The sequence below is a fragment of the Clinocottus analis genome, unplaced genomic scaffold (assembly GCF_023055335.1).
Source record: "Clinocottus analis isolate CAN_PGR_092001 unplaced genomic scaffold, fCliAna1.0.p SCAF_37, whole genome shotgun sequence".
Lineage (NCBI taxonomy): Eukaryota > Metazoa > Chordata > Actinopteri > Perciformes > Cottidae > Clinocottus > Clinocottus analis.
The window spans coordinates 285062-302429 of NW_027176120.1; the positions used below are offsets into that span (position 1 = coordinate 285062).

Genomic DNA, 17368 nt, shown 5'->3' on the forward strand with positions numbered 1-17368 from the left:
TCAGGATGCTTCAGAGTTGGGCGCCGTCTTCACCGGCACGGAGAGCCACAGCTCCTGGGCAGAGGAGCAGGGCAGCAGGCTCTCGGAGGCCCAGTAGGAAGAAGTGGACGCCCTGATGTGACAATACGGCACTCAGTGAAGGCCGAGGTCTGAACCCCACGTCCGCCACTGCTATGAACACACTTTGTGACCTTAAAAAGGTGCTGCTCAGAGGCTTGAATGGATTGCATCATCGTTACATAAATAACATCAAATAACTCTTTGCAATACACTGCAATCAAATTGTATTTATTCAAAAAAACAAGGAGAGAATTAGTTTTATTGTTGTTCTGTAGTTATTTTGTATTTCATATTTCACCTAATTTGCACAATTTGAAAAGTTAAGTTTCATTTTTCTCACACCGTTTAAGTTCACTTATCTATCACATTTCATGAAAGCTTTTCATATTGTCTAATACATTGTATATATAATTGATTGCTGCTTTTGCAATTCTAGAGAGATTATATACAGTATAACTTGCTCTTTGAACCTTTGTTCATGTTTATAGTGCCCTGTAGTGGTGCAATTATGTAAATACATATGTGCTTATTACAGACACTAAAACTTCTGCCATTAGTTTTCTTACAGTCTTGACAGTTTCCCGCTGGGATGAAAAGCAAAATGTCTAATTATACACCATGGTATTTAATTACAATCCAGCGAGGTCCAGTTTGAGAGAGTTTCCTCATGCGAAGGTCCAGAACGTCACAGTAGTTTTCAAATTGAATTGTATGAATTGTAAATATGACAAACTCTAATAATGAATAAACACTCTTTCCTCATTTTAAGTCAAAAAAGACATATATGTAGGAATACATTACAAAACAGAAAGCTTTTGTAATGCTTTTGTAGTGTTCCTCAACTATTAAGAGATTGTCTTTTTTTGTTAATATATCCAAAGATGACCATTCCCACTGCTTTTAAGTCGCAGTTTATTATTTTGTATTCCTTACTTTAAATAAATACTGAAAACGCTCTCATGTGCGGGATGGATTGATGGGACTGATGGTGATGATGATGGTTATTTCTTTTATGTGATTCTGTCACTAATATACGATCTTTGGAATCATAGGATTAGATGGTGATGTTGATTTTTTTAATTTGATTTTGTCACTAATATACGATCTTTGGAATCATATAATTAAATAGTAACGGTGATTGTAATTTTTTTTATGTGACTCTGTCACTAATATACGATCTTTGCTCGCCCCTCCCGCCAGAGGGGGCGTGGCGGAAAGCAGGAGCTTCTGACGCGCCAACAGGCAGCTCGTGAGAGTGTTAGCTGCTCATCCCGGCGGCTCTGACAGCCCGCGCACCGAGAGGAGGAATACTGAAAGCACCGCGTCAAACTCCCGTTTCATCTCACGGTTCGTACGGCTGTCTGAGCGGCGCACCGGGCCGTCTGTTGCGAACCAGCGGGAACCGGAGCTGACATGCGAATGTAGCCGTTAGCAAGCGAGCCAGGCCGAGGAGAGCCGGCTGCTGGTGTCCTTCAGCCGGGCGGGAGCATCAATGTTCAGCACGAGCCCGCTCACCGAGACTGTCGACGCCGAAGACGAGGATGCGCAAGGACGTGCGGATATTGTTAGTGGGAGAGTGTAAGTGAAGCTGTGTGCTGCCTGCAGGGTTGTGGTGCTCAGCGGGGATTGTCTGCATCAGTCCTCATTGTGACTCTGTTTGTAATCACTGCATAACCTGGACGGAGGAACACACACACACACACACACACACACACACACACACACACACACACACACACACACACGGCCCTGCGTCAGCTGTGGCTTATTAAAACAGTTGGAAGATAATTCATTGACACAACTTTCCACGTGAGTGACCTGATGACGTGTTGTACATAGACGTGGAATAGGTTGCTCCTTTTTTAAATGGATGTTTAAGTCTCAACTTCTGATAAGATATTGCAACCTTATCGTCCCATGTTTCCCTGATAAGAACATTTTAAACCCAACAGTCTGCAGAGATCCCCCAGCAAAGTCAAAGAAATGTGTTTCATTTGATAGAAGACAGCGATTTGAAACTCTTGCTGACATCTCCATGTCTCTGGGTTTCTCTGGTCTCTGAGCTTTAAATGTCATTGAGCTTTTCAGGAAGTGACCTCCAGAAAGAAGGCTCATTGTACCGTCCATCTTTCCCTGGAGAACGGGTGTATTTCCCCATGTTTTCCCACTTTTCTTACCAGGGCAGTGTGTGTCTTACTGGAGGTCTCAGGCTCACGACTGGGAAGCCGTGGAGAAGGTTTAGTTTAGAAACAGAGCCGGCATGAAAGCTGGCATTCATAGAGCGACCATAAAAGAAGAAAATAAAAGTGCTGTCTGTAATTGTGAATCCGTGTCCAGTCAAAGAGTCTGAATAGCTTTTTTGAGCTCTTCTCATTTTCACGATGAAGCAATAAATGATGTCCCCTTGGCTTCCGTGTTGGTGGCGTGTTTGCTGAGAATCCGTCTCATTGGCACTGAACCTCTCTCTCCTCTTCCTCCTTTTCGACAGCCAAAGTGGGGAAGACGTCTCTCATCATGTCGCTGGTCAGCGAGGAGTTCCCGAAAGTGGTACGGATGAGTGATTGTCCTGTCAGATCGTTGGAGAAACGGCGACGAGCTGGTGGTAAACGTGTCCGTGTTCCTTCCCTCCCAGGTTCCCTACCGAGCTGAGGAAATCACCATACCTGCAGACGTCACGCCGGAGAGGGTTCCCACCCACATCGTGGACTACTCGGGTACCTTAAGCCCAAGACTGTTTCTTTTAGTTTGGGATTAAAATGCATTGTGGTGACATTTGTTGTGTACAAAGTTGTATGTCTCGAGCTCTTTCCTGGTTTTTAACCTCAGTCCGCTCGTCTTCCTCCTGCAGAGGCAGAGCAGACGGACGAGCAGTTGTTTCAGGAGATCTCTAAGGTCAGTCGGCGTGTTTCTCTCCTCTGTTAGAGAGAAGTGCTGCGTTCAGGCGTGAAGCCTAATGTCGGTCTTTGTTGGTCTTTGTTGGTCTTTGTCGGTCTCTCTCGCAGGCGAACGTGATTTGCATCGTCTACGCTGTCAACAACAAGACGTCCATTGAGAAGGTGAGCTTCACTGCGCCGGGCATTTCCATAATTAGTTTGTATTGAAACCATAAAACCTGCGTGACGACGTGTTTTATTTGAATCCTCTCTACCTTTTTGTTGTCCAAAGGTGACGAGCCACTGGATCCCCCTCATCACTGAGAACACGGACAAGGACAGCAGGTGGGAACTCGTATCTGTCGGCTCAGCTTCAGACGATGCGACACGAGGGGAAGAGCTGGGTCCATGGAGGTCTTCTGGTCTGTAAGCCGTGACTCACAGTCTCGGGGTGGAAAATGCCTCACAAGTGTTTCTGTAAGCGCTGAGCTGAAGTGCAGACGCAGCATTCATTTTTTTTAAACGACCAGATTCAGCTTCGTGCTTTTGTGTCGCTCTGTTTCCACGATGGAGCCCCGGTCAATGTTAGATCTGGTTTTGGTGTTTTTCTTGGAAATAAAATGGTGTGTGTGTGTGTGTGTGTGTGTGTGTGTGTGTGTGTGTGTGGGTGGTGTTAGGGTTCCTCTGATCCTGGTGGGGAACAAGTCTGACCTGGTGGAGCACAGCAGCATGGAGACCATCCTGCCCATCATGAACCAGCACAGTGAGATAGAGACGTGTGTGGAGGTGAGAGACGGTGCAGTGAGTGTTGGTCTGTTTCTGTGTATCCAGGTACACACACAGACGTGTTGTGTTGCTCAGAAGGGACGTGAACACAAAGAGAAATCAATATCTTCTATTGTTATTACACTGAACATGAAGAGGGGAAGTGAATACATTCTAGGAGCTCAGAGCAACAGGGTTGTTTTTAAGTTAACATGCAGATAGTTTATTTTTAACTTTATTGGCATTAAGAAATCTTTAAAAATGTCCCAAAGTTCACTTGAGGTTGAACTGATCAGTATTTGGTGACATTTAGGACAGACGTGGATGTAAACTGCAGCTTCACTGGATGTTGGAGGCGATGATTCTAGTTTCTACCGTCAGTGAAAGACTTTTCTTTGCTCGTGTTCAGAGTTCACGACGAGGAAGTTGTACAGCAGCAAGTAAATACTTTACACCCGGCGTGACTGGAGCCAATGTTTATTTCTCCCAGCTGGATTCATTAAACCAGACCTGTCACTCAGACAGATCAGGTGTGCTAATACGCCATCTGACCCTGACTTAGCTCACACACACACACACACACACACACACACACACACACACACACACACACACACACACACACACACACACACACGCACACACGCACACACACACACACACTTGCATTTTCACAGAGTATCAAAGGTGTTTTAATGCCACACGGGTGTTCACATGGCGTTATGGTGTATTGGATATCTCTCTATCTCATATCTCATCTGTCACAAATCTTCTTCCTGTTCTTGTTTTTAGTGCTCAGCAAAGAACCTGAAGAACATCTCTGAGCTCTTCTACTACGCCCAGAAGGCCGTGCTGCACCCCACCGGGCCTCTTTACTGTCCAGAGAGGAAAGACGTAAGAGCAGACACACAATGTGGGACTTCTTCTGTTCGCATGATGTCGGCTTGTTTCACATCAAGGAAAAGAAGCGTATGAATTTCCATTTGAGAGTTATGTCTGAAAGTGGAAAATACAGCAGGTGAAGTAGAAAATGCATTTGTCAGAAGAACATTTTAATTCCCCTGTTTTGATCCCAGATGAAGTCCCTTTGTGTCAAAGCGCTGACGCGAATCTTCAAAGTGTCCGACCTGGACAACGACGGGATTCTCAACGACCACGAGCTCAACTTCTTCCAGGTGAGTTGACGCAGCTGCAGCCGACCACGACAACGACGTTCGTACGATTTAAAGAAACTTAAAAGTCTCCGGCTCTTTGTGGCTCACAGCGGACCTGCTTCAACACCCCGCTGGAGCCTCAGGCGCTGGAGGACGTCAAGAATGTGGTGAGGAAGAATTTGAGCGACGGAGTTTGTGACAACGGACTCACTCTGACGGGTAGGACCTCCTTCTCTTCCTCTTCCTCCTCCTCATCCTCCTTGTGTTTACATGTACACACAAGTCTCCTGCCACATCATCACCTGTCACTTTCAACATTCATGACCTCATTCTGTGCACTTTACTTTACCTTTACTCTTATTATCATCATTATTGATCGTTACCCCTTTATGTTTTATTTTACTTGCATCACTACTTATTTACTGCACATTTACTTCATCTTCACTTATTTACTTACTTGTTTTTTATCCAAATTTTATACTTTCACTTGTACAGTTAAATGTTCCTTAATTTGTTGTTGTTGTTGTTGTTGTTGTGTTTTATGATGCACCTTCCGCCAGGACAAATTCCTCGTTTGTAATAACTCACATGGCAATAAAACGTTTCTGATTGTGATTCCCGCATCGTGTTGCTCAGTATTTCTGTGCCCTTCCTCTCCAGGCTTCCTCTTCCTCCACACTCTGTTCATCCAGCGAGGTCGTCATGAAACCACCTGGACGGTGCTGAGGAGGTTCGGCTACGACGATGACCTGGAGTTGAATCAGGACTACCTCTTCCCCCCGTGAGTTACAGACGCAGCATCAACGCCATCCTTCTGATGAAAGCCTCATTATGTCCCTCGCTGTGTGTCGGGACTCACTGCTGCTCTTTAGAGGGCAATGCGTTGCTTCCTCAAGCACAAAGCTCCCCGTTTGGTTCAATTTCAACTTCTTCTAGTCTTTTTGCTCTTTTTGATTCTCAGCAGTGTTCAGCCCTCAAAGAGACACTCGCTTCAGTACTTTACATAACTCTGCAGTTATCAGCTGTTGTCTGTGATGCTCTTGTGCTCTGCTCATTGACCATCGCTCTTTGCTCTCCATGGTGTTGCTCCAGACTGAAGCTCCCTCCAGACTGCACCACCGAGCTCAACCACAACGCCTACCTCTTCCTCCAGAGCGTCTTTGACAAGCATGACAAGGTGCGACCCCTGAACCCGGCTCTGTGCTTCACTGTTACCTTCTGCCCCGGAGAGGCTTTCACAGACCGCTGCTCGGTCCGGAACCATGCACTAAAACCCAAAATACACCGGCGGGGCTGCGGAGGCGGGGCTTACCGCGCCGCCGCCGGGGAGGGATTAGAAAGTCAAGGAGGGGAAAGGTCGGCCCGTGAGCCGCTTTCTGTCCTCGTGATTAGCGTCCATCTGTGAGCGCGGGCTCCAGTCCGTCATATGCGTTTACGACTTAAAGGTGACAGTGATAACATAAACCTAATATTCCTGTAGATGCTTTTCATATTCATGTTCAGATCAGGTTAGCAAGCTCAGTACAACACAGCTATGCAGCTGTATTGTGTCTAGAAATGTCTGGTTCTCAAGGGAACTTTAGTCACACGCCAACACACACACACACACACACACACACACACACACACCTGTTTATCAGCATGTTGACACTAGAGGAGCAGACTGTTCATTTACCTCCACGTTCACTTCGAGTCGGTGGATTTTTGTTTCCAAGACTGTAATCTTCTGCAGGAGTTTGTCGTAGTTGTCCATGGGAAGGGAAACGGGGGGCGTCTTGCTGCTCCTTAGCTTTAGCTTAGCTGCTAAGCTGCCTATACCTATCTTTAAACCAGTATAAGTGGTGTAATAGCCAAGTAAATCTACAGAGAAATAGAGTCCCAGTGGTTATCAAGTGCTGCTGCTCAGAGATTCTCACAGAAGAAAAACTAAAATATCAGAAGATATTAGCGTAAAAATGCAAACAGAGCGAGAGCAAGCGGAAAAGCGAGTGCACAGTAAGAAAGCAGGAAGCAGCAATCAGGAGTAATAAAGAGCCGAACTTAAGCTGTTCACGTTGTTGTTTTAGACGCTCAGCCTGCGTTGACTGGACGACTCCCTGCCTTTGCAACTGCAGCGCTTAGTACTTCACCTGTGATCCAGGAAATAAATTACGAAAAAGAGAAGTTGTGGAACTGAATTCTTCTGGAGGCGACACCAGGCTTCCAATAATTTTACACGCTAAAAACAGCAGTAAACCCGCCTCTTGCGTCCATCAGGACCGTGACTGTGCCTTGTCACCAGAAGAGACGAGGGACCTGTTTGACGTGTTCCCCTACATGCCCTGGGGTCCAGATGTCAACAACACAGTTTGCACTAACGAGCAGGGCTGGATCACCTACCAGGGCTTCCTCTCCCAGTGGACGTGAGTGGCCCTCCTTTAGTTATGGCTTCTTTATTTTTACATGAAAGCTTCTGTCAGTAATGTGTTTTTAAGTTAGAAACTGTTCGAACAATTTTGTTGTTTTTAATTGCATCTATTTGGTTTCCTTTTTTGTTGTATGGTGCTTTTATTTTGAAGGCGAAAAATATCGTCAAAACGGAAGTCTGAGTGCGCCGTTTAACGGCTGAAGTTACGGTTTAACAGTCAACTCTGAATGTTTAAGAAACGGTTTAACCCCTGAAGAGGAAAAAGCTCTTGAGTTGTTTTTTATAGAATAAAACACATTTTAAAATCTTCAGTTAAATTCAAGACCACATTACAGTTTCTATTTAGAGTTTTTGAACAAAGCTCAGACTGTCGTTATATTTTGATGATGCCATTACTCTAAATATTAGTCCCATAAGTGTAGTGTGTTGTTGTGCTGACGCTCATAATGTTTTTAGATGTATTTATCTGTGGCGCCCTCTGCTGGCAGCATGCTGACACTGCTGTGTCTCACGTGAAGAGATGAACAGTAACGAGGTCTCAAACTTAGTTAGAACCTCACATATCTTTCAGATATTATTGTGTGTGTACATAATAAACTATTTTTACCTCTGCGTATGTATTTAACACAATCTCGGTCACATCGGTGTCTCATTTTGTGTCTTTTGCCTTCGCCGTGCATCTGCTCAGGTTGACAACGTACCTGGACGTCCAGCGGTGCCTGGAGTATTTGGGTTACCTCGGTTACTCAATAATTGCCGAGCAGGAGTCCCAAGCATCAGGGATTACAGGTGAATCACACCATCGCAGCTCGTTCTCCTTCCACACGTTCAACAAAGGAGTTGTGGATCTGTATTCAGGTTGTATATCACAAATACAGTTGACATGCACAGGTGCACAGCAGCAGTGTGAACTGATCTGATGCCCCGCCCCCTCCACAGTGACCAGAGATAAGAAGATCGACCTGCAGAAGAAGCAGACCCAGCGCAGCGTCTTCCGCTGTAATGTCTTTGGAGACGTCGGCAGCGGCAAGACCGGCTTCCTGCAGGCGTTCCTGGGTAGAAACCACACGGTGACCAGAACCAGACGCTTCTCACTCCTGCATGAACCAGTATCTTTCATCATAGTGTCATGTCCTGACCTGCGTCGCCGTGCTGTGTCTTCTCCCCTCTCAGCGCCAGAAGAGCATCCGAGAGGAGCACAGGTCCTACTACGCCATCAGCACAACCTATGTTTACGGCCAGGAGAAATACCTGCTGGTGAGTTCTGAAGATGCACCTCACATCTCTACAGTGAACCAGCTGCAGGCCGCTGGTCACCTGATCTTCTTATCGCAATCGCACCACGCTCTTCACAGAGCGCCTGCAGCCGGCTGGGCTTGTGTAGCTTCCTTTAGGGAGTCACATTGAGCAATTAATGCGCTTTTAAATAGTATTTTAAACAAGCAACATATCAACTGCACTTTTTGTCTTTGATAAATGTTTTTATCTCCCTGTGCTGGCGTCCCACAATGCAACACTTTGTTTGAGATGTTGGTAAACCATGCCACAGTGGTGCTATCTGCCATGTTGAAGCTCAGCCGTGGTCCTCCTCCTCTTCCTCCCCTCAGCTGCATGAAGTCTTCCCTGACTTCGACTACCTGTCGGACGCCGATCTGTCCTGTGACATCGTCTGCCTGGTCTATGATGTCAGCAACCCTTACTCCTTCGAGTACTGCGCCAAAGTCTTCAAGGTAAAGCCCAAAAAAACAAACAAACGCACATTATGCGGGAAGACGAGCGGCAGCTTAACCGCGACCGCCGCTCTCTCCCCGTCCTCAGCAATACTTCCTGGACAGCAAGATCCCGTGCATGATGATCGCGGCCAAGTCGGACCTGCCGGAGATGAAACAGATGTTCGGCTGCAGCCCTCTGGAGTTCTGCAGGAGGCACAAGCTGCCGCATCCCCAGTCCTTCACCTGCAACACTGCAGCGGCACCCAGCAGGGACATCTACACCAAGCTGACCACGATGGCCATGCACCCGTGAGTCTGGACACGCTGCGTCTGCGTCGGTCGACCTTACACGACCAACGCAGAGCGCCACTCAAGCTGAAGCGTTGTGTGTTTACAGGCCGCCTTCCTGCTCTAAAGTATAGCAGGGCATGCATCACATGTGCACCTTGCTAAAACTAGCGCTGTGTAACACAACGTCCAACAACCGACCTCCTTGAAGGTCAACGTGTTTTGGGGGATGCAGTTTGTGCTCATGAAGGTTGTGTAGTTGTAACAACGATAACGTGCTTTTATTATCACATTTCTTGTTGGTAAAGCTCATAAGTGACTATGATGTTATACTGTGTGAGAGGTGAGAGAATTCATCTCTACTGGGACAAAGAAATGATGAATTCTGATGATCGCAGGCTCTTTTGTGTTTCATGAGTTTAGAACAGGTAAAAAACTGTTTTAAAAGATGTTATCTGGTGAAAAATCTTTTTGTTAGATCATCAAATGAAGTGTTGGCTGACGAGCACCACGGCCTCTCGTTCTAAATAGGACTGGTTTTCATTTTCATAACTTTCTAACAAACACTATATCTACTTTTACATGTGCTTTGTTTTTAAAGCGCATGAAGATAAGTAAAAAAATGCTAGAATGAAAAAGGACTTTCTTAAACCATTTCCTTGAGTCATAAACTCAGAGAGAACCATTCAGATGTTCCTTCAGGGCATTGAGGATGTGTATGATAGTGTTCTTGAGCCTCAGGGCTTCCGTACATCTCTATTGTTCCTGATAGCAGGTAAACAGGTTGTGTCTGCAGCTTCTATCCGGCAGGACGTCCCGTCCACGGATGAGATGCTTTTCTTTCTTCTTGCTGCTGGTTTCCAGTTCAGAAACAAATCCCCACTGAGAGTCTGTGACTTCCTCCTGTTCATGAACCTGCTGCCTCTGGAGCAGCATTTATTCTCATCATTCATCCGTACTTAGAATAATCCAGGGATGACATCGCTGTACTTGCTTCCTTCTGCCACATGGTTGGATGATCCAGGGATCTACTTTGCTTGAGGTTCCTGTTTCCTTGCAGTTCAAACTTCCAGGAAACATCTTGAACCTCTTGTGCCTTTCTTCCTCCTCTGTGTGTTGTACAAACTGTGTCTCTGTGTGTGTCTTCACCTCCTCAGCCACGCCCGGCTGCGCTGCATGTGCACCTGTAACCGGTGCACCTTCTGCTTGTGTCAGAACTTCCTGAACTCTGAGCTGCTGCAGACGGTCCGGGCCAAACTCTACGCCGTCGTCCTGCGAAGGTCCTCCTCTCCTCTGCACCTCCCTCTGTGCCTCCAGCGCCACCTTCATTTCTCCTCCTTTCTTTCTGCAACAGTTGTATTTTTAGGCACCGACTTCTCCAATATTGAAGTGGAATGTCGTCATCTTCCCATCACTTCCTGCCACATTTCACCTTTTTAAGTCTTTTTCTACGTTTCCATCTGAACAATCGTTCTGATGTCTTAATCTTCCGTCTCCCTTCTTTGACGTTGCTTCCTGTACGGCGGCGTGATCATGTGACATCACGCGCTTTTCCATTTGTTCTCGCTCTCATTGTCACGGAGTCGCCGTCACTTTCCTCCTCCTCCTCGTCATCGTCGTCTCATCGCAGCTGACTCCCGGTCTGCCGTCATAACTTCCATCCTGCACGTCCATCTTTTCTTTTTCCGCATGCGTCCAGGCTGCAGCGCCGCTCCGCCGTGTCACCGTGTTTGCTTTTGCTTCCTCTTGTTTGTTTTCACGCCATCCTCTTCATCCAGCACCTCGTCTGTTTCATCTCTGCAATCTTAATTGTCCCTTCTCTGTATTGATGTCTCTCTCTCTCTCTCTCTCTCTCTCTCTGTCTCTCTCTCTCTCTGTCTCTCTCTCTCTGTGTCTCTCTCTCTCTCTCTCTCTGTCTCTCTCTCTCTCTCTCTCTCTCTCTCTCTCTCTCTCTCTCTCTCTCTCTCTCTCTCTCTCTCTCCCCCTCTCTCTGTGTCTCTCTCTCTCTGTGTGTCTCTCTCTCTCTCTCTCTCTCCGTCTCTCTCTCTCTCTCTCTCTCTCTCTCTCTCTCTCTCTCTCTCTCTCTCTCTCTCTCTCTCTCTCTCTCTCTGTGTGTGTGTCTGTCTCTCTCTCTCTCTCTCTCTCTCTCTCTCTCTCTCTCTCTCTCTCTCTCTCTCTCTCTCTCTCTCTCTCTCAGACACGTCAGCCAAGCGGACCTGAAGAGCTCGACCTTCTGGTTGAGGACCAGCGTCGGGGCCTCGGTGTGCGCCGTGCTGGGCTTCGCCATGTACAAGGTGCTGCTCAGGTCCCGGTGATGCTCGGGTCCGACCCGCTCTCCCTCTGGTGCGCACGGAGCAGTTCTGACCCGTCACGGCTTCACGCTTTACACTTTGCGTTTAGTAAATGAAAATCTGTCATTGTTGATTTGGTGGGAAGGAAAACGTGTCAAAGTTCACTTTAGCAAACATTCATCTTTTCTTTAACATTTTCATTCCTTTTGTCTTTTTTGTTTTGAATGGGAATAAATACGGAACAATATTTCATTTTGTACCAAAATCGCTAATATCCTTAATCTGTGTTCAAACGTCTGCAAAGTAATATATCTATATTTATATTAAAAATGAGTGTGCGCTGCTGATGACTGACACGAGGGAGCTGTTTCCTGTGGGCTGTCGCTGAGTGGACGGCCTGTGTGTCAGCTGTGAGGTTGCAGTAACGTGGATGCTTTCATTAGACTGAACTGTGTGTAAATAGTATGTATCATATAGTAGATCGTCCATTTCTTGTTGAAAAGAGCCGCGTCTGATTCCCTCAACATTCCTCATCTCGCTGGATGCAAAGCTGCTGCTCCACATTCATGAACTCACACTTCTTTCTTTTTACATTTGTACGTCTCAGCGGGATGTTTGATCAGTGGATGTGACCGTGTGGAAGTCACAGCTTCTCTCTGTACATTTTTGTATTTGCATGTTTCTGAATTTCCTGAATCTCATTCCGGCGCTTTAAGACTCGCTGTACAAAACAACCTCCACGCCAGACTTCTCCACGTTGCTCTCCACCTCCCAATGATCCAGCGCTTGTCGTCGTGATGTTTATTGACAGGAGAGAGCGAGAGCGGGCGAGTCACAGCTGGGTTTCACGGCCGCGCTGTGACTCCCCGCTCGCCTCCAGCCTGATGGCAGGAAATGCAATAATGTTGTTTGATGCGTTCACTCCTGCCCTGCCTTTCCAGAAGTTTACAATAAACACATCCTGTACGACATCTGGTGTGATGGAGTCTCCTCTTTGTTTGCAAGAGGCCTGAAGGTTCAGCTCAGTGACGACCAGCTGCTGCCGACACAGAGCTGCTGGTTGTGTTTGTGTGATGCCGCCTCAAGCATCAGATAATGTATTTGTATCTGACGAGACTGGAGGTCATATTTATTATATCCAGATCGTGAATGTAATGACACCAGAGGGCAGCACTGGATGAGGAAAGAGAAACAAGGCAGCCATGTGGAGAGGCTTCAAAATGTCACATTCATATCTTTATTGCATTATTTACCCAGCACCAAGATATGATTGAGATAATGGTTGAAATATTGATTCATTATTGAAACTTAGCGATGAGTTGTGGATCAATAACATGCATGGTTGCATAGTGATTGGCTGAAATAACTCAAAGTAGAGGATTAATGTCTAGAAGTTGTAAACGTGCAGCTCACAGCGGCCCGACTGCAAACTGGAGCATTGACGGTTCAGTTGTGTGAATAAAGATAACACATCCTGACAATCTACACAATTCACAGTGTGTAACATCAGCGTAGGATGATGAGCACATGTGGAACATCTGTCCTGTCAACCAGCAGCACCAGCTGTCACCTCCTGGACTCATGAGCTCAGTTCCCCCAGCAGGTGTTTTCCTGCTGTGTGTGTGTGTGTGTGTGTGTGTGTGTGTGGCATCGCTCCTCTTCCTTCTGGTTCACACGGCCTTGCCTCCTCATCTCCTCGTCTCCTTGCCTCCTTGCCTCGCAGTCACAGCTCTGCAGCTGACTTGTGAAAGCCGCCACGTCAAAGCTTATTTTGTCCAATTAGCTTCTTTTAATGGAAGTCCTCATCGGAGCCTGAAGCTAACGAGACAATAACTCCCTTTGCTCCTGAATATGAAAGATGGAATATGATCTGTCCTTTGGAGACTGTGACATGGTTTATTTATGAATGGATTCACCCTAATTATGATTTAAATTGTGCAGCCTAAGTCTTATTATTCTTTCCCTCCATGCACAGTTTAATTAGTTATACGCCTTATGAAGATGTAATATTCAGTAAGTTTATGTTGGAATGATTATCAGTATTTGAGAGGTGAATGTACATTATGTTGAGGCTGTTAGTGTGTGTGTGTGTGTGTGTGTGTGTGTGTGTGTGTGTCAGAATGATGGGAGAATAACCTAAAGTGACATAAAACGTGCTTCCATCCACACAACGCGGTGGAATCAGTCTCAACATGCAGCTCTCTGACCACACATCTGTTTAAACATCTCATCAGACTTGAACCAGCTGCTGTGAGCAGGAAAAGACTCACGATACCAGCTGGCTGTATTGTTTCCATGGCAATGCTATCACATATACTGTACACCTGAATACCTGTACACCTGAATACCTGTACACCTGAATACATGTACACCTGAATACATGTACACCTGAATATTGATTACACTTCCTTACTTTAGCAGAACTGTTCAGAGACTGAAACCTGTGAGCTGTGATCTCCCTCACTCAGGACAAATGTCTCTCTCTCTCTATCCCTCTGTCTATCTCTCTCTTTCTTTCTCTGTCCATCTCTCTCTCTCTCTCTCTCTCTCTCTCCATCTCTATCTCCCCCCCCCCTCTCTCTCTCTGTCCATCTCTATCTCCCCCCCCCCCTCTCCCCCCCCCCCCCTCTCTCTCTGTCCATCTCTCTCTCTGAACCGGTACCCCCCCCCCCCCCCCCCCCCTCTCCTGTCGGCACGCGCCTCAGAAAGCAGCGAGTCCCCCGCGTGCCGGCGGGAAGCCGCGTGCCAGGTGTCATGACGCACCACGAACAAAACACATAAACTGGGCGCGTGCTCGCCGTGTGGCGGCTCCCGCGCGGTTCCAGCCGGGGCTCGGCGGCTCCTCTCCGGGGGGGCGGCCACGCGAGACCCCGCTGATAGTCCCCTCAGTCCGGGTCGTCGTCTCGGCGCTCCGCGGTCGCGCGGTGTCTGATGATGTCATTTCTTTCGGATGGATCAGCCGCCGCCGCTGCGTCGCATCTCTCGGGGTGACAGGACCCCCCCCCCCCCCTCCCCCCCCAGGCTCTCCTCCCGCCCTGCGGAACCTCCGTTACATGCTGACTAACGGTGTGGCGGACGGCGGCGTGAGACCCTGAAGGGACTTCCCATCCCAGAACTATCACTAAACTATCAGCACGTCATCACCCCCCCCCCCCCGCCCCCTGCTGGTGGAGACCCGTCTGCCAGCGTCATTGTGGAAGTCCGCGCACTTCTATTTCTTCTTCTTTTTTTTTCTTCATCCGCGTCTTTTCTTTCCCGCGGACTGATCCTCCCGCGGTCTCGGGAGGCGATGCGCGAGCGCGCGCGATGCTCTTTCTTCCCCCGCGTGCCTTCGTGTCGCTGCTAGCACCGGGACCGACATGGCGGGACTGAGGGCTATGTGGACCCGCTGAGGACCCCCAAGCAGCCCGAGGATGGCGGGCGTGACCCGGGAGGCGCCCGTGAACGCCTCCCCGGCGGTGGCGTCCAACGCGGAGGGCGAAGAGATCGAGGTCCTGGAGAGCAGCGAGGTTCTCCCCGTGGCCCCGGAGGACGTGAGTCTCCACACGCACGGTGCACTGACACCGTTCCCCCGCTTTTACAATCACGCAGCAGGACACACACACACACACACACACACACACACACACACACACACACACACACACACACACACACACACACACACACACACACACACACACACACACACACACACTTTCTGTGGCGCCTTTTGCGAACAGCTGATCCGGGTGCAGAGGTTTGGTTTAGTGAAGACGTCAAAGCGCGAAGTTTAGACGCTTATTTGATTTAAACGTCACGACATCACTGAGATGAAGGGATTTAAAATGCTGAGGGAAGGAGAGCAGCCTCCAAAGACACCCAGCATCCTTTCTAGGAATACACACACACACACACACACAGACTCACGCACACACACACCCTTTGTTCCCTTAATATCTGTTGCTGTGGCTCATTGAACTCAATGATGTGTTTCTAGCCGGCCATTAGAGGGAAGTCATTTTGACCCAAACTTTCATTTATTAGTGTGTCTTTCTTTCTCTTCCTCTCTCTCACTCACTCCTTCGTTTCCCTTCTCTTTCCTCGCCTCAGCAATGGAAGTCTCTGTTTGACCAGGTACGTACCGGCTCCATCACTCACCATGAGCATGTGTCTGTGTGCAGCAGCGTGTTGTCACACTTGTGTGACGTGTGACCTCCGTTATTCTGTCGATCAAGGTCATGAAACATGGGGAATATTGCATTATCGCACCACAAGCATCAGAGGAAAACAAGCTCAAGTTCATGTGAAGAAGTGCTTTAGATGAAGTACTATTAATAGCTTGTTTCATCCTTCACTGGTGTTGTCCATGGTCACGGCCTTGACATTGTGATCATGCTGTAACACTGGTCCAGCACTAAGGTGAGGGACTTAAACCTAGACTTCAGGCCCAGACGTCCCGCCTCTCATGGGAGACTTCACAGCGCTTGTCAGCCTTGCTGATGCGTGCAGCTCAGAACATCCCCCTAAACGACCTGGTGCATTTTGTCGAGCGCTCACTCACTGCTGTTTTCCTTTTGCATCCCTTGTTGTTGTTGTTGGTAAACACACGGGAATTCTCATTTGACCAAACGAGGTGAAACCACCAGATCTCCTCTGCAGATCAGACACGGTGTATTTTTAGATCAGAATCTCGCCCCGTGCAGCTTTAACTCCTTCGCCTGCTGGGTGACAATCACGGCGTGACATGTAAGCGAGCGCGGCTTTGTCAGAGCGACCTCCTGCAGGTGAGGGAGCTCCAGAGGGGCGGGGCCACGCTGGAGGCCGGGGGCGTGTCCAATGCTGACAGTGACCCCGATAATGCAACCGGGGCGCTACATAATACGAGATGCATTGATCCATCAGTCAGACCGATCTTGTAAGAAACAGACACACACACACACACACACACACACACACACACACACACACACACACACACACACACACACACACACACACACACACACACACACACACACGCTGATAAGGGCAGGAAACCCCAGGAGAGCAGACTGGCTGATCATGCATGCAGCATGTTGGACTAACAGACGGCAAATAGGCCTCCGACTATCACACACACACACACACACACACACACACACACACACTGCCGCTACGCTGTGGGGCTGCCGCAGCACCTGCCCGACCTGGGGCCCCATACTTTCTGAGGGTTGTGTGTGTGTGTGTGTGTGTGTGTGTGTGTGTGTGTGTGTGTGTGTGTGTGTGTGTGTGTGTGTGTGCGCTGGGGGTTAGTGGGAATGTCTCGGCTTGAATCAGAGGCTCGTGTCAGGCTCACTCTTTCGGGGAGGGTCTAAGGGTCTCAAGGGATTATGTGAAAGGCTAGCAGGGGTGTGTGTGTGTGTGTGTGTGTGTGTGTGTGTGTGTGTGTGTGTGCGCGGGCGGCTGTATTAGTAATGGAGCGTACTCTATGGACGGCATTAAGAGGGCCTCTCAATCAGCTGTCTTTGTGCGTGCGGCAGCGCTTTGAATTTCCTCAAGTGGACGTCGGGAGTAGAAAAAACTGAAAACGTGGGTTTGCCCAAATGGCGAGGTCGCTGCCCGGTCTGCCGGCAACAAATGTCCTTTCACTCTTTTGTCCCGCTTTCCTCCTTGTTCCTCACAATGAGTTGCACCATTTGTCGAGGGGGCTGCCCTCTGTGACGCGACTGAGGAAGAGAAATGACGGGCGGCTGAAGGCGAGGACAAGCGGGGCGTTGAACCCCCGACCTCCTGTGTCACGCATGAGGGACAAAGAGAACCAGAGCCCTGTCTGGACTTTGACTTGTCCAGAGCAGAA

General features: G+C 48.2%; 2 protein-coding genes across 4 annotated transcripts in view; both read left to right on the forward strand.

Moving 5' to 3' along the window:
* Positions 1 to 1302: 1302 nt before the first annotated feature.
* Positions 1303 to 12509, forward strand: LOC137799621 (mitochondrial Rho GTPase 1-A-like). 3 transcript variants are annotated; one of them, XM_068596435.1, is made up of 20 exons: positions 1303 to 1638; positions 2549 to 2607; positions 2693 to 2774; positions 2909 to 2952; positions 3063 to 3116; positions 3226 to 3278; positions 3611 to 3719; positions 4491 to 4592; positions 4775 to 4873; positions 4963 to 5071; positions 5513 to 5633; positions 5945 to 6029; positions 7109 to 7254; positions 7948 to 8048; positions 8199 to 8329; positions 8433 to 8516; positions 8867 to 8989; positions 9078 to 9280; positions 10417 to 10539; positions 11457 to 12509. In XM_068596435.1, the coding sequence occupies exons 1-20, from the start codon at positions 1602 to 1604 to the stop codon at positions 11572 to 11574; spliced, it is 1983 nt and encodes a 660-aa protein (XP_068452536.1). In that variant the 5' UTR covers positions 1303 to 1601; the 3' UTR covers positions 11575 to 12509. The 3 variants fall into 3 exon arrangements, with proteins under 3 accessions (XP_068452536.1, XP_068452537.1, XP_068452535.1); XM_068596436.1 differs by lacking the exon at positions 10417 to 10539; XM_068596434.1 differs by lacking the exon at positions 11457 to 12509 and having other exon boundaries at positions 10417 to 11129.
* Positions 12510 to 14600: 2091 nt separating this feature from the next.
* The window catches only part of rhbdl3 (rhomboid, veinlet-like 3 (Drosophila)), a 35968-nt gene continuing 33200 nt past the window's right edge, over positions 14601 to 17368 (forward strand). Inside the window, exons 1-2 of the mRNA XM_068596419.1 lie at positions 14601 to 15083; positions 15643 to 15666. Of these exons, the coding sequence (XP_068452520.1) occupies positions 14964 to 15083; positions 15643 to 15666 (144 nt within the window). The 5' untranslated portion in view covers positions 14601 to 14963. The remainder of the gene's footprint in view (positions 15084 to 15642; positions 15667 to 17368) is intronic.